General features: G+C 44.6%; 2 protein-coding genes across 3 annotated transcripts; one reads left to right on the top strand and one right to left on the bottom strand.

The window, feature by feature from the left end:
- The first annotated feature begins 543 nt into the window (after positions 1 to 543).
- Positions 544 to 11,417, top strand: gfm1 (G elongation factor, mitochondrial 1). The gene is made up of 18 exons (XM_064974206.1): positions 544 to 726; positions 896 to 1,048; positions 1,226 to 1,358; positions 1,553 to 1,757; positions 1,852 to 1,968; positions 2,123 to 2,273; positions 2,425 to 2,579; positions 2,789 to 2,873; positions 3,023 to 3,160; positions 3,416 to 3,517; positions 3,646 to 3,702; positions 3,841 to 3,978; positions 4,169 to 4,251; positions 9,533 to 9,695; positions 10,090 to 10,234; positions 10,325 to 10,485; positions 10,608 to 10,661; positions 10,853 to 11,417. The coding sequence occupies exons 1-18, from the start codon at positions 652 to 654 to the stop codon at positions 10,982 to 10,984; spliced, it is 2,247 nt and encodes a 748-aa protein (XP_064830278.1). The 5' UTR covers positions 544 to 651; the 3' UTR covers positions 10,985 to 11,417.
- On the bottom strand, positions 6,684 to 15,474 carry lxn (latexin). 2 transcript variants are annotated; one of them, XM_064974207.1, is made up of 7 exons: positions 15,224 to 15,474; positions 8,805 to 8,969; positions 8,494 to 8,553; positions 8,054 to 8,228; positions 7,771 to 7,907; positions 7,441 to 7,503; positions 6,684 to 7,356 (listed from the first exon to the last, which is right to left on the bottom strand). In XM_064974207.1, exons 1-7 carry the CDS (start codon positions 15,374 to 15,376, stop codon positions 7,237 to 7,239), a joined length of 873 nt encoding a protein of 290 aa, XP_064830279.1. In that variant the 5' UTR covers positions 15,377 to 15,474; the 3' UTR covers positions 6,684 to 7,236. The 2 variants fall into 2 exon arrangements, with proteins under 2 accessions (XP_064830279.1, XP_064830281.1); XM_064974209.1 differs by lacking the exon at positions 15,224 to 15,474 and adding an exon at positions 9,205 to 9,321.
- Between the last annotated feature and the right edge of the window lie 337 nt (positions 15,475 to 15,811).

The following is a 15,811-nucleotide window of genomic DNA, read 5'->3' as shown; positions in this document are numbered from 1 at the left end:
CGACTTATGGTAGAGAAATTAACACTAAATTATCTGGCAACAGCTCTGGTGGACAGTCCTGGAGTCAGCATGCCAATTGCATGTTCTCTTGAGACATCTGTGGCATTGTGTTATGTGACAAAACTGCACATTTTAGAGTGGCATTTTATTATCCCCATTACAAGGTACACCTGTGTAGTGATCATGCTGTTTAATCAGCTTCTTGACATGCCACACCTGTCAGGTGGACAGATTATCTTGGCAAAGGAGAAATGCTCACTGACAGGGATGTAAACAAATGTGTGCATATGCTTTTTGTGTGTATGGAAAATGTCTGGGATCTTTTATTTCAGATTATGAAACATGGGACCAACACTTTACATGTTGCATTCATATTTTTGTTCAGTGTAGATAGCTTTGTCTGGGGTTACGTTTGGATTTTTGGGAGTGAACTAGCACACGTTTGTCCGCCTTGCCAATGTGAGTCACTGTTAAATTTGGCAAAGTGGATTTGTCGCTCCCCCCCCCCAAGTTTGACTCCTCAGACATGCCGTAGTCCAGGAAGTAATGTTTCACAACGAACCGGCGTGCCGTACGGTGACTTTCACGGGTTGACTGACATCCAGTGGGGGTTGTGTAAACGGAGCTAAACCCGTCCTGTCTACCACCAAAATGCGACTTCTAAAAGCAGGACTAACCTTAGGTCAGACACATTTAAGGAAACCGGGAACACTAACATTAAAAAAGGTAAGAAAATACCCCAAGCCGTTGAGAATAGGACAGGGGGGAAGGGATGGAAATTGACACGCTAGGTTAGCTATCTAACCACTGGCTGTCCTGTCTCGCGTTGTATAACGTTAGCTAATAATATAGAAACTATTCTGAAAGATGTCAATTTTTTTTCTTCATTTTGTAGGTGTTGATGAACAGTTGTCGGTCATGCTCCTCTGGTATCGTCCCCAATGAAAGAATCCGCAACATCGGAATCTCGGCGCACATCGACTCGGGGAAGACCACACTCACGGAGCGCGTCCTCTTCTACACGGGCAGGATAGCAGAGATCCATGAGGTGAGTTAATCATGATCATAATCAGGCTCTGATTTATTGCAGTAGCTAGTTGAAGTGTGTGTTTGCGCCCGCCTGCCTGCGTGTTTTAGAGGGAGACACAGACAGACAGACTAATACTATTATGTGTGTTTATTTTTACATACTGTATACACACTGTGGTTCCCTCTAACTCTATAGGTAAAGGGAAAGGATGGAGTCGGGGCCACCATGGACTCGATGGAGCTGGAGAGGCAGAGAGGCATCACCATCCAGTCAGCTGCCACATACACCGTCTATAAGGATTACAACATCAACATCATCGACACCCCAGGTATGGTTGTACCTGGCAGAAAGATTTGCATTAGTGGCAACACAGATCTTATGACCAGGTTCTTTTTTCTTCTTTTTTTTGACGTATATACCATAGGTCACAGATCGATGCTAGTGTAGCCAACAGCTGTTGAACTTAAGATGTATTTTTTCTTTTGACTTTAACCCCAGTTTCCTCCTCTCTGTCCTGTCCAGGCCATGTGGACTTCACCATCGAGGTGGAGCGAGCCCTGCGTGTTTTGGACGGGGCGATCCTGGTCCTATGTGCAGTTGGAGGGGTCCAGTGCCAGACCCTGACCGTGAACAGACAGATGAAACGCTACAACGTTCCCTTCCTCACCTTCATCAACAAGCTGGACCGCATGGGAGCCAACCCCAGCCGCGCCCTGCAGGCCATGAGGTCAGCAGATATACAGATACTGTGGAGTAGACGGATCGACTAATCTGGTTTTCCATAAGCTCTGTTCTGAGTCCGACTGTGTTCCCTCTGTCAGGACCAAGCTGAGCCACAACGCAGCCTTTGTGAACATCCCCATCGGTCTGGAGGGGAACATGAAGGGCATCATAGATCTCATAGAGGAGCGCAGCATGTACTTCGAGGGCCCATTCGGGTAAGAGAATGGAGAATGTGTGATAACGGCAGGCATTTAGAGATTACTTACATTCAGGCCTGAAACATTTCCATAGCTGGCAACCCTCTTAACTGGAAGAAGAAAAAATGTACGAAAAAAAGACAACTCCTCCTGTCCTCTGTGGTTCCTGCAGACAGAATATTCGGTTAGATGAGATCCCGGCGGAGTTCCGTGTGGAAGCTGCAGACAGGAGACAGGAGCTGGTGGAGTGTGTGGCTAACGCTGACGAGACCCTGGGCGAGATGTTCCTGGAGGAGAGGATCCCCACCGTGCCAGAACTCAAGGTTTGTGTGTGTGTGTGTGTCTCTGTTCATTATGTCTTGGGACATTGCAATAAATGATGTAATTTGATCTTCCGCATCAGTCATGTTTTTCTGCTATGACCTGTGAACTCTGCCCCCTGGGCCCTGACCTCTCCCGTCTCTCCTACCACAGACAGCCATACGCAAGGCCACAGTGCAGCGGCTCTTCAGCCCCGTGCTGGTGGGAACTGCCCTGAAGAACAAGGGGGTCCAGCCTCTATTGAACGCAGTGCTGGATTATCTGCCCAACCCCACAGAGGTCAACAACTACGCCCTCTTCAACGATGAGTGAGTATGACCTCTGTGCCTAAACACTGGCACCATTCAATATGACACGGCCATCTTTGAATGATGAATTGATATGCCAAAATCCGGTCAGAGTATGGGCTCGGGGACAAACTTGAACAATGCATGGTAACTTGACGTTTTGTGCCATTGATCTATTGATGTCAATGGAAGATTTCACCACTGTCCTTGTGCTGTTTCCCTTGTGTCAGGGAGTCCAGTGACAGTACTAAGATCTTGATGGATCCCACCAGAGACGCCTCGCAGCCCTTCGTTGGCCTGGCCTTCAAACTGGAGGTGAACACATCACAGCGCTCAAACACTGTGTGGCAAACCATCTTCAGCAAGTAATCTGGCACTTTTACTGTATACACTTTATTTGTGTGATAAACCGTATATGGGGATTGTGGCCTTTCTCTCCTCTCTTCCACCTTACTCTGTTCTAGGCGGGTCGGTTTGGTCAGCTGACGTACGTGCGTGTGTACCAGGGCTGTCTGAAGAAGACAGAGTATATCATCAATACACGCACTGGCAAGAAGGTCCGTGTGCAGAGGCTAGTGCGTCTCCATGCTGACCAGATGGAGGTGAGAACCAGGAAGTGAATGTAAATAGAGTAGACCAACGGATTCAGTGCTATGAAAGGCACAGCACTGATTGGTTAGAACGGTAATGTTCCGTATTTGTTTTTTAGTTTGTTTCTACCACCCAGAACCAATGACCCAGATCCCCCTACCTGACTTATCCTAGTGATAACATCTCACGATTTACAAGCAACGTTATCTATACGTTTTTATAACTGAAACAATTCTTAATTTGGTGTCGTCAAACTGTTTGGTCAGGATGTGGAGGAGGTGTATGCAGGGGACATCTGTGCCCTTTTTGGGATCGATTGTGCCAGCGGAGACACCTTCACCTCCCGGACCAGCGCCAACCTCTCCATGGTACATCCCTATGGCCATTGTCCAGACTAGATAAACAACCATTCAGCACTCACTAACATGTATTTAAAGACGCAATCTGTTATAATGTTATGACCTTGAGCATCATTCAACATGTGTTTCTCCCACAGGAGTCCATCCACATTCCAGAGGCTGTCATCTCCATGTCTATGAAGCCGTCCAACAAGGTGGGCCCCTCTCATATTCGATGTAGTATGAGGAGTCTAAATGACCATACTAAGGCTCAATACTATTTCAGTAGAGTATATGAGCATGTATTATCAGTAATTAGTGTCTCTATAATAAACTCTCTTCCTGTGGATCAGAATGACATGGATAAGTTCTCTAAAGGTATCAACCGCTTCACCAGAGAAGACCCCACGTTCAGGGTCCACTTTGACACAGAAAGCAAGGAGACTATCATCTCTGGTATGGGAGAGCTGCACCTGGAGATCTACTCACAGGTACAAGTCTAGGGCTCAGCTCTCCGGAGTTCTGAAGATCCTTCTGTCCGCAGTGTTTTTGTTTCATCCTGTTTTTACAGTGGCTTAAGTTGTCTTGAATGTATTAGACTTCCAAACATCTAGAATCTTTAATGGCATTTCAGTGCAGTAAATCAAGCTGACCTTTTACTTTCTCGCTGTCTTTCCGTAGAGGATGGAGAGGGAGTATAACTGCCCCTGTGCGATGGGAAAACCAAAGGTATCCTTCAGGGAGAGCGTGACCAGTGCGGTACAGTAAGTACCACTCCTAACAGACACACAAGCGCCAACGATGTCCAAATGAACCATTCTCAGAAGCATTCAATTGTTTACAGTGATGGCTTCATTCAGGGCCGGTCCTGGACATTCTGCCGCTAAGACAAAAATCTGCCCCGCCCCCAATATGTTTGGTATTGGGCCAATTCTTTTCTCAGCTAAAAGTTGGAGGCACATAACATAATATCATCCCAATTAATAGGCCTATGCTACAAATTAAACAATGTAACATCTGGTTAGTAGGCTATATAAACAGTTCAATGTCAATAACATAGCCTAATATTTTCAATCTGATTACAGTGACAAAATCGCCAATGCCCTGCACGTTCTGCCGCCCTAGGTGAGAAAAAAAAAGAAAAGTTACCCAAACAGAGGCTCTACTGACGCAGAAAACTGTAAACTTCAACTGCTTGCGACTCGTCCGTTGTATAACCCAACAATAGAAGTGCTTCCCTAAAAGCTGACTGGGTTTAAACAAACATCTACTCTTTTCAGAAAAAGAAAGGCTCAATTAATAGGGACAGAATAGCAAAATCATTTTTTTTTTTTTTATCTCCTCGAATATTATAGCCTGCAGTTTAGCTTGAGATTGTCATAGAGAAGAATCAATATATCCCCATAGGTAGCCTAGTGGTTAGAGCGTTGGGCCAGTAACTGAAAGGTTGCTGGATCGAATCCCCGAGCTGACAAGGTAAAAAAAAAAATCTGTCGTTCGTCCCCTGAACAAGGCAGTTAACTGTTCCCCGGTAGGCTGTCATTGTAAATAAGAATTTGTTATTAACTGACTTAACTAGTGAAATAAAGGTTAAATTAAAAAATAATAATAATAACAATGTATCACAGAGTTAAGCATTGTTATAGAACGCTTGATATAATCTGGATACGTTTTATGTGTTTATTTCAAAATATAAAGCAAACGATGTCCTTTTTTTGGAAGATGAAGAAATAAGCTCAAATTGCCTTTGTAATTCTATGTTTATGCCCATAAATATTTTTGGTGGCCACGTGCACATATAGAAGGTCCCTTACCAGGCAGAAGGGAATTTTACTTTAACCCCAGCATCGGAGAGTTACATTGTCGCTATCACTATGCAACCTACTACCTATAGTAGGAAAACAAGTTTCTTATTGATAATATCCCACCTGTTATCACACATGGCACGACCCCATAATTGTTATAATTAAAATAACACTTTTATAGAACACATTTAACATGTATTTTAATATTCCTGTAGAACTGTAAAACAGAGATCATTTGAGCTTTGGAAACAAGTGCTTTCATAAATGCATGGCGGGCCTCGTTTCGCTGGAGCAGTGTAAAGTAAGCTTTATGTCAATGACCCAGCCTTAACGAATTTAGTTTATTTACATATCGAATTTGATTGTCCAACATTAGAATTTATTTATTTAGTCTCCACCTATAGTGGCCTCTCCTTTTGCTGTGGTGCTGCATTGCAGTCAGCGATGTTCTCTCTCGGTAGCTGTCCATGGTCCTGAAATCAAATCGTCTTGAGTTTGCTTGAACACAAGCCTGATCTCCAGCTCCTTCCACCTCTGGAAACTATCTAGATGGTCATGTGACTTCTCATGCGAGCTGAGAAGGTGGCACTGATTCTTCCAGTCCCCGGTTCCTTCCCTGACTAGAGCAGATTTGCACTCGTGTGAAAAAAAGTTTGCATCAAAAACAGAAGGCTGCATCGTTTTGCTTGGAAATGACAAGCCTTGGTCTCTCCCCGTTCGCCATCCTTGTAGTGGGTCACCGATAACATTCGTTGCTCCTCGTCTCTTGGGAAATTCCCCTCCTTATCCTGATGTGGCCCAGCCTGCACTAACATATCCCGTATAAAGATCCATTCATATATTTTGGCCTCTCATCGGGATCTTTTATGTTTTTTGCCTAGGAGTTGGATTTAGCAGCAGCACCACCACTGTCATCGGGGACAGGGAGCGACGAATCTGGGTCCAAGATAGTAGGGTCTTCGCCGGCATTGTTTGGAGGTGTGACCACCTGTTCTTGTCCAGCCAGAGAGCTGTCATCGTCGGTGGAAGTGCATGGCTCGGACTCCTCCGGTTTGCCCTCTTCCCTGCTAGAATCAGCGAACGGGGGCTCGTTGTTCTCGGCGAATGAATGGCCTGTCCTCGTATGTTTGTCATTCTCCACACTGATACATTTCACCAGCGAATTTCTTTGGTTTAGTGCCACTTTAAAATTATATATATATATATTTTGCTTCCTGATAGTTTGTCTTTTAGACATGGTAGCAAATTGTTTCAAATCTCTATAGATTACTTTTCGCTAAAATGATATCCACTAGTAGTAGCTAGCTAACATTAATCAGGCTAGGTTAGGCTACTGCCTTAATTAATCACTAATCATCTTCGTCACACACAAACTTAAAAAAATACAATCATTTATTTGGCAGATTATTTTTTATTAATGTTTCACAATTGGATCCCATATAAACACACACATCACCATAGCTACCAAGGATAGTGGGAGTGAACTTCGGGAGAAGCGGGAATGGAGTGGGGGTGAGAACTGCGTCAACGCTATGAACTGATGGCCGGGGTGCCGCGGGCGGTGTAGTAGCCAATCAGGGGCGCCGGAGGGCCGACCCTGCATTTATTAGACCACTATACTTCATCAATAGAGTACATGAACAGAAAACGCTTTTACAAACGTGTTATATCTTACCAAGCGTCTTACAAGCCGACACCGTAAAAGCAGTGCATTCGCATAGCTGCAGTAAGGCCATTGGCGTGTGCCCTATCCTCTCCTCTGACGCAGTAGTGGCAAAGGGAAACATTATTACTAAAGCTAAGACGAGTGTGATGTGTAAAGCTCAGCTTTTCAAAGCAGGTAGAAAGTGGCTTTTTACCCTTCGTTCAAGTCCTAAGAAAGATGTGCTATACTTTTCTTTGCAGCACTTTGAGTAAGGCTGAGGAGTATTTTTGCCGTGTATCTCAGTTGGTGGTGTTTGGAGGAGCCTCGCAGTTGTGGCACTTTGGCTGCAGCTCAGTCTGCAGGACTTGAACTCCCTGTTCTGGGGACCAGGTGACTAGCAGCTTCCAGTGGATGATCTCCTGCACACACAAGAATGTTCCTATATAATAATAAACATGATGTCCGATGTTCTGTTAAGACGGGTGGCAGAATGTTTTAGTTACCTGGGAAATCATTTCATGCAGCAGGACATGGTAGTTAACCCTCAGCTGGTCCTTCTCGGTCTCCTAGTGTGAGAAGGATGGACAGAAAGTGTGTGGGTCGGGAGTTATGGGTCAATTTGGAATTGGGCAGATGTCTCCATGGTTACACTGAGGTAATATTCGAGTTACTGTCCGACTACATTGCCAAAGCATACCAGGCCTGGATAGGTATTTAACATATCAGCTAACCACATGGTATAGCAATCTGATGGCGTGGAACGTAACCATTGGTTGATGCAATGCCTGCGTATCTAGTCGGGCGGGAACTCGACCTCTCTCTTGGCTGCTCACCAGCTGTGTGAAGTTGGCCACCTGGGCCATGTTGTAAAGCGTGCTCTCATTGGACTCCCTCAGCATGATGAAACTGGAGGCCACACCCCCAAGGTGCCAGAAGGGCTTCATGTTGGGCTCCATGTGACCGTAGCTGTCTGTCAAAGAGACCACAAACACATAACGGTCAGAAAGACCACAAATGGACCATAGTCTGAACAAAAATAGTAATTTGAGTGGTTGTCATGTTTGGACATTATGCTAAGGCTGACGGAGTTGTGTGTATTTGTGTCTCTATATCTACCTGGTATATCGTTTCCTGACACCATGTTATTGCTGGCTCTGTGTTGCTGGTAGAAGGCCTCTTCCTGAGCCGTGGTGTTGCTTTGAAGCAGTCCCTCACAGGAGGCCTGGACCTGGGGAGCACTCTGCCCCTCTCCTCCTGGAAAGAGGAGCTCTGCAGAGCACTGCCCCGAAACCTTTTATAGGGAGAGGAAAGGGTGAGGGGTTGAGGTGGGGAGGAGAAAATGGAGAATAGGAAAGGAGTGTTTGGGAAAGGAATGGTGTTGCAGTATTTTAGGAGAAGAGGGGAAGATGCAGGAGAGGGGAATATAGGTTGTCTAACACTGGCGTATTTATCACCGTGGCAGTGTAGCCATGGTTACAGAGCACACCATGTATTTATTCAGACTGCTGTTGTCTGTGCAATAGTGAGTCACTCAGAGAATGTGTGTCGGATCTTACGTTACTGATAATTTCCTGCATGGTAAGCTCCAGTTGATACTTCCTCATCTCTGCCACATCCTGAGAGAGAGAGAGAGAGAGAGAGAGGTGAACCACTTGATTAAAACAGTCGTCAAAATAAGCCGTATAATCAATAGGAAACCTTCAGGCACATAAATATGATAATGTGCCGGCTGTTGATAACTGACTTTTTATCCACAATGACCTCCCATATACATCCTCTTCAAGGATCCTTCCTAGCTTTGGAGCCCCCCCCCCGACACACACACACACTCCCCAAGGTATGCTGATCTTCCCATCTCCACTCTTACCTCTGCGCTGCCGCTGTGTACTTTGCTGAGAAATATCCACCTGTATGGTGAGCCGTAGCGGGTGTTCAGGTAGTGTTGGACCACAGTGGCTGCCCGTCGGGCAGGGTAGTGACTTGGGTTCAGCACGCCAGTCATCATCACTTCCTCCACCACCACCTCCCTCACCTAATCCACACCGGAGAGAAGAGAGGGGAATGAGAGCAAACAGGAGGAATGAGCGAGAGCAAGGAGGGTTGGGAGAGTGTTTGCTCTGATGGGACTTTGACCTCTGTGGGTGCAGGAAGTCTGTTCCTGCCCTAGTTCTAGATAAGGAGACGACAGAGGGGGAGAATATAGAGAAACATAGTGAGTAAGGGGAGGGTAGAAAGTGTCGGAGGAAGAGGGAGGAAACTGTTCTTGCCTGTGCCTGGAAAGTCCGAGACTCCCTGCCTGTTGAGAGGCTGTTGCTGGCAGACACTCAGACCGCTGGAAGAGCAGCCACACGCAGGGGTAGAAACTTCCCGCTTCCTCCCAAGCCAGGAATTCAGTTAGGACCGCCCCTTTTTAAAGAGACAGGCCACACATTTCCCCCCTCTACTGTAACATAAAAGCATGGCAAATGACCATACAGCTACTTTGTTTGTAAGTATTGATTGTTTGGGAAACTATAGCAGTTATTTACCTAGCAATGCTTTAATGAAAATCCTCTGAATGAATGACTGATTTTGACGATATGCTTGTCTCTGCAGGTTTGACTTCACCCATAAGAAGCAGTCTGGTGGTTCTGGGCAGTACGGTAAAGTGATAGGAGTTCTGGAACCTCTGGACCAAGAGAACTACACAAAAGTGGAGTTTGAAGACCAGACTGTCGGAACTAACATCCCCAAACAGTTTGTGCCGGCTGTTGAGAAGGTAAGCATGTCTGGCTGTATTCTGAAAATCACCTAGGCCCTTGAGTAAGTGTAATTCCCATTTAAAAAAAGATATATATTTTAAATCCTGTTGCTTTATTCCGGTAGAAATTATAGTAGAACTCTTATCTCATACCCCAAGGGTGGGCAATCTTTTTGGCTCGAGGGCCACATTAGTATTTCGAAATTGAGGGCTGCACATATTAGTTTGTCAAAATCAATGTGGCCTACAAAAATTGCACACAGTTGAAAATGTCGGTCCATTATCCTTTCTAAATTTTTACTTTTTTAAAACTCCGACCTCCCGTGGGTCGGCTTGAACGGGCCTGCAGGCCATAGTTTGCCCACCGCTGTCAGTCATTCTCCATCTCCTCACTCATCACTCTGTCCTGCAGGGATTCAGAGAGGCCTGTGAGAAAGGCCCTCTGACTGGTCACAAGATCTCAGGTATCAAGTTCCTATTGGAAGACGGAGCGCATCACATGGTGGACTCAAATGAGATCTCCTTCATCCGTGCAGGGGAGGGTGCTCTTAAACAAGGTGGGTGTCAACCAACCAGAATACACTTGTTGTTCTCCCTCTATACTTTTTCCATGCTTCTCAGCTACTGAATGTCTCCTCTCTCGGTAGCCATGGAGAAGGCCAACGTTGCCGTGCTGGAGCCAATCATGTCAGTAGAAATTGTGGCGCCCGATGAGTTCCAAGGGACTGTCATCGCCGGGGTCAACCGTCGCCATGGCGTCATCAGTGGGCAGGATGGGGCGGAGGGCTACTTTACTTTGTATGCTGATGTGAGTGCAGCTCTGTCCTACTCATACTTCCTATGCCTTTTTATTTCTGCAAAGACGGGATAGGTTAAACGTCTGTCCAGTCACTGTGTATTTGATGGTTAATCTCCATTTCCTCTCCCCAGATTCCACTGAATGACATGTTTGGTTACGCCACAGAGCTCCGGTCCTGTACAGAGGTAAGGCACTGGCTGCTCTCGTCGGATGTCAAGACGTCAATTAGTCATAAAATAAAGGATACGAAGCCATATATTTTCAATGATATTGAGTTTGTATTTCCAATGTTTTTGTTAGACTACTTACTTTAGTTCAAAGAAATTAACTATGATCCTTTCTGGAAAACTGATGTGGGGGTGTGTGTTGTGTCCAGGGGAAAGGAGAGTACACCATGGAGTACAGCAGATACCAGCCCTGTCTGCCTGGCACTCAGGAGGAGCTCATCAACAAATACCTGGAGTCAACAGGACAGCTGCCTGCCAAGAAGGGGAAGTGGAAGAACTGAGCGTGGACCACACACACACACACACACACACACACACAATCACTGAATTGTAAACACATTGCAGTACTGCAATGGAATGCTCGACAAACACAAACCGCACTCAACCTGCTGTAAACATACTGGGCCCTGCCTTACCAAGGTGGGTGTATTATGTCGTATGTGCATTCAAAATGCTACAAATGGTCAGACAGATGACTAAGTGATTTCCTTGATTCACCCTCGTTTTCCGTCATACTCTTGTCCTAAAGTATCTATTTTCATTTGGCCTCGGCTCTCCAGCAAACAGTCTTGTCCCCACAGCCTAGCAGTTATTATGAAGACTTGAGGCGAGCTCAAAGTTTGGACTTCAACTTGGGCATGTATATGAACTGGTTTTGTACTATGTACAGCATGGTGTTGTTATAATGAAGATGATTAAATAAGATTTATCTAATTAGTGGTTCCCAAAGTTTTTAAAGTCCCGTACAACTTCAAACATTCAACCTCCAGCTGCGTACCCCCTCTAGCACCAGGGTCAGGGAACTCTCAAATTTGTTTTTTTGCCATCATTGCAAGCCTGCCACACGCACACACTATACGATACATGTATTAAACATGAGAATGAGTGTGAGGAGTTGTCACAACCCGGCACGTGGGAAGTGAGAAAGTGCGCTTATAGGACTAGGGCACAAATAATCAATAATTATGCTGTCTTAAATAAAACTTTATTTGTTCATTGAAAATTGTGAATAACTCACAGGTTCATGAGAAGGGTGTGCTTGAAAGGATGCACATAACTCTGCAATGTTGGGTTGTATTGGAGAGAGTCTCAATCTTAAATCATTTTCCACACACAGTCTGTGCCTGCATTTAGTTCTCATGCTAGTGAGGGCCGAGAATCCACTCTCACATAGGTACGTGGTTGCAAAGGGCATCAGTGTCTTAACAGCGCGATTTGCCAAGGCAGGATACTCTTGAGCGCAGCCCAATCCAGAAATCTGGCAGTGGCTTCTGATTTAAATTACATTTTAACAGAACCAGAACGAACCGCTTGTTGCAATTTTGATGAGGATCTCTTGTTCAGATATTGGTAAGTGAACTGGAGGCAGGGCATGAAAGGCATAACGAATCCAGTGGTTTGTGTCATCCGTTTCGGGGAAAGTATCTCCGTAATTGCGCACCCAACACACTCCGGTGCTTCGCTGTATCACATTTGACATTGTCCGTAAGCTTGAGTTAATTTGCACACAAAAAAATATGGAAACACGTGTTGTCCTTGTTAATGCAGACAGAGAAGACCTCCAATTTCATAATCATAGCCTCAATTTTGTCCCCCACATTGAATATAGTTGTGGAGATTCCCTGTAATCCTAGATTCAGATCATTCAGGTGAGAAAAACATCAGCCAGATAGGCCAGTCCTGTGAGAAACTCAACATCTTGCAAGCGGTCAGACAAGTGTAAATTATGGTCAGTAAAGAAAATTATAAGCTCATCTCTCAATTTAAAAAAAAAAAAAAGTGTCATCTTTGCCCCTTGATAACCAGCGCACTTCGGTATGTACAGTGCCTTGCGAAAGTATTCAGCCCCCTTGAACTTTGCGACCTTTTGCCACATTTCAGGCTTCAAACAAAGATATAAAACTGTATTTTTTGTGAAGAATCAACAACAAGTGGGACACAATCGTGAAGTGGAACGACATTTATTGGATATTTCAAACTTTTTTAACAAATCAAAAACTGAAAAATTGGGTGTGCAAAATTATTCAGCCCCCTTAAGTTAATACTTTGTAGCGCCACCTTTTGCTGCGATTACGGCTGTAAGTCGCTTGGGGTATGTCTCTCAGTTTTTTTCCCATTCCTCCTTGCAAAACAGCTCGAGCTCAGTGAGGTTGGATGGAGAGCATTTGTGAACAGCAGTTTTCAGTTCTTTCCACAGATTCTCGATTGGATTCAGGTCTGGACTTTGACTTGGCCATTCTAACACCTGGATATGTTTATATTTGAACCATTCCATTGTAGATTTTGCTTTATGTTTTGGATCATTGTCTTGTTGGAAGACAAATCTCCGTCCCAGTCTCAGGTCTTTTGCAGACTCCTCCAGGTTTTCTTCCAGAATGGTCCTGTATTTGGCTCCATCCATCTTCCCATCAATTTTAACCATCTTCCCTGTCCCTGCTGAAGAAAAGCAGGCCCAAACCATGATGCTGCCACCACCATGTTTGACAGTGGGGATGGTGTGGTCAGAGTGATGAGCTGTGTTGCTTTTACGCCAAACATAACGTTTTGCATTGTTGCCAAAAAGTTGAATTTTGGTTTCATCTGACCAGAGCACCTTCTTCCACATGTTTGGTGTGTCTCCCAGGTGGCTTGTGGCAAACTTTAAACAACACTTTTTATGGATATCTTTAAGAAATGGCTTTCTTCTTGCCACTCTTCCATAAAGACCAGATTTGTGCAATATACGACTGATTGTTGTCCTATGGACAGAGTCTCCCACCTCAGCTGTAGATCTCTGCAGTTCATCCAGAGTGATCATGGGCCTCTTGGCTGCATCTCTGATCAGTCTTCTCCTTGTATGAGCTGAAAATTTAGAGGGACGGCCAGGTCTTGGTAGATTTGCAGTGGTCTGATACTCCTTCCATTTCAATATTAATCGCTTGCACAGTGCTCCTTGAGATGTTTAAAGCTTGGGAAATCTTTTTGTATCCAAATCCGGCTTTAAACTTCTTCACAACAGTATCTCGGACCTGCCTGGTGTGTTCCTTGTTCTTCATGATGCTCTCTGCGCTTTTAACGGACCTCTTAGACTATCACAGTGCAGGTGCATTTATACGGAGACTTGATTACACACAGGTGGATTGTATTTATCATCATTAGTCATTTAGGTCAACATTGGATCATTCAGAGATCCTCACTGAACTTCTGGAGAGAGTTTGCTGCACTGAAAGTAAAGGGGCTGAATAATTTTGCACGCCCAATTTTTCAGTTTTTGATTTGTTAAAAAAGTTTGAAATATCCAATAAATGTCGTTCCACTTCATGATTGTGTCCCACTTGTTGTTGATTCTTCACAAAAAAATACAGTTTTATATCTTTGTTTGAAGCCTGAAATGTGGCAAAAGGTCGCAAAGTTCAAGGGGGCCGAATACTTTCGCAAGGCACTGTATCATTGCATAGTGCAGAAAATACAGGAGTTCAGGGGCCATGCTTTAAAAGTTAACCGTTTTCACTGTAGTGTCCAGAACGTCTTTCAAGCTGTCAGGCATTCCTTGGGCAGCCAGACCCCCTCAGTGGATGCTGCAGTGTACCCAACTGGCGTTGAGAGCAACTGCTTGCACGCACGTTACCACTCCTATGTCTCCCTGTTGTGGCTTTTGCGCCATCAGTACAGATACCAACACATCTTGACCACCAAAGTCCACAAAAGCTGTCCAGTACTTAAAAAATATCGTCTCCTGGTTTCCAGAAGAGGATGTCTTCCTTAATTGAACCCCCATAAACGTAATGCACATATACCAGGAGCTGTGCCAGGCCCGCCACGTCGGTTGACTCATCCAGCTGTAACGCATAGAATTCACTGGCTTTTATGCGAAGCGGTAATTGTTTCAAAACATCTCCTGCCATGTCACTGATGCGTCATGAAACAGTGTTGTTTGATGAAGGCATTGTCTTTATAGTTTTTCTTGGCCTTTCCCCCAGCATTGTCCCAGCCATATCCGCAGCAGCAAGAAGAATGAAGACCTCCACAATAGTATGGGGCTTGCCTGTCCTAGCCACTCGGTAGCTCACCATATAAGATGCTTCTAGCTCCTCCTTATTAATAGTATCTGTTGCTTTTATACATGTCTTAATACCCGAAAGTCATCTTAATTCTCGCTCAAAAAACTCCTTTGATTTATTTTTCAAATTGGCATGTTTTGTTTCTAAATGTCTGCGCAAGAGTGAATGTTTCATTGAGGGATTTATTTTTAATAACCGTTTCACCAGGGAGTCACATTGTTCCTTCATTTATTTAGCAGATGGTTGTATGGTTGACGTTAGAATTTTGTTGCCTGAATTTGATATAATCTGGAAGACAGGAAAGCACAACTTGGTTGTGAAATACTATCTAATATGTATCACAACAAGAAGCTGGACAAGGTTAAGTCAAAGCAGTATTTTCATGCAAAACAAACTGGAGACTCATTCTGCATGTTATGTAGGCCTATGCTGATATGCCTCCTCTGAGTAGTGGATTCTAGGGGTTTGTAGCTCACTCACCTCTGTAGTTGTCTGTGTGTCCTCGCTCAGAGGAACACTGTTTCGGTGTTGATCAGACCCCACTGGTGGTCCTGACCCAGTTCTGACAGTCACTGTCGGGTTCCCATGGACCACGGTCGGAACAACCAGAAGGATAAGTAGCATCCAGTCCATACTCCACACTGTAAGATCTGAAAACTAATGCCAGAGAGGATTGAGGAGTCCTCCTAAGGAATGCAAACTGATCCCAGTTCAGGGTTATGTAAGAGGAAGGATATGGAGTGAGAGGAAACAGACTGTCCAGACTCAGCTGCCTGTTCTGTTTACTTGGTCTTTATCAAAACAAACTGCTCTTCTGCAATTCTGAGTCTCATATAGGCCTACACATTTAACACCGAGTAGAGCTGTCCTCCGGATAAGTTATTTCTGAAAAGGTGCAGTTCAGTAAGAACTGTGATATTCCAGTTTAAAGTTATTTCCACACTAATGTTATGAAAATAATGCTATTTTAAAGTAAGAGCTTTTTGTAAGAGAACTCCTGGGGCTTCATATCAACATTGAGTAGAAACTATTCTAAAATACTACTTAAACGGAATTTAGAATGGTCAT

This window comes from Oncorhynchus masou, chromosome 9 (assembly GCF_036934945.1).
Source record: "Oncorhynchus masou masou isolate Uvic2021 chromosome 9, UVic_Omas_1.1, whole genome shotgun sequence".
Classification (NCBI taxonomy): Eukaryota; Metazoa; Chordata; class Actinopteri; order Salmoniformes; family Salmonidae; genus Oncorhynchus; species Oncorhynchus masou.
The sequence above is the reverse complement of the archived record's forward strand: the minus strand, read 5'-3'. Positions and strand labels throughout refer to the sequence as shown.

What these genes read in the sequence shown, in the direction of transcription:
- gfm1 (XM_064974206.1), top strand. Translation starts at nt 652, where the DNA reads ATGCGACTTCTAAAAGCAGGACTAACCTTAGGTCAGACACATTTAAGG. An exon ending in TACTTCGAGGGCCCATTCGG is followed by an intron (nt 1,969 to 2,122) that starts GTAAGAGAATGG and finishes TGGTTCCTGCAG; the next exon opens with ACAGAATATTCGGTTAGATG. An exon ending in AGCGTGACCAGTGCGGTACA is followed by an intron (nt 4,252 to 9,532) that starts GTAAGTACCACT and finishes TTGTCTCTGCAG; the next exon opens with GTTTGACTTCACCCATAAGA.
- lxn (XM_064974207.1), bottom strand. Translation starts at nt 15,376, where the DNA reads ATGGACTGGATGCTACTTATCCTTCTGGTTGTTCCGACCGTGGTCCAT. An exon ending in TACACAGCGGCAGCGCAGAG is followed by an intron (nt 8,554 to 8,804) that starts GTAAGAGTGGAG and finishes TCTCTCTCTCAG; the next exon opens with GATGTGGCAGAGATGAGGAA. An exon ending in TGGCCAACTTCACACAGCTG is followed by an intron (nt 7,504 to 7,770) that starts GTGAGCAGCCAA and finishes TTCTCACACTAG; the next exon opens with GAGACCGAGAAGGACCAGCT.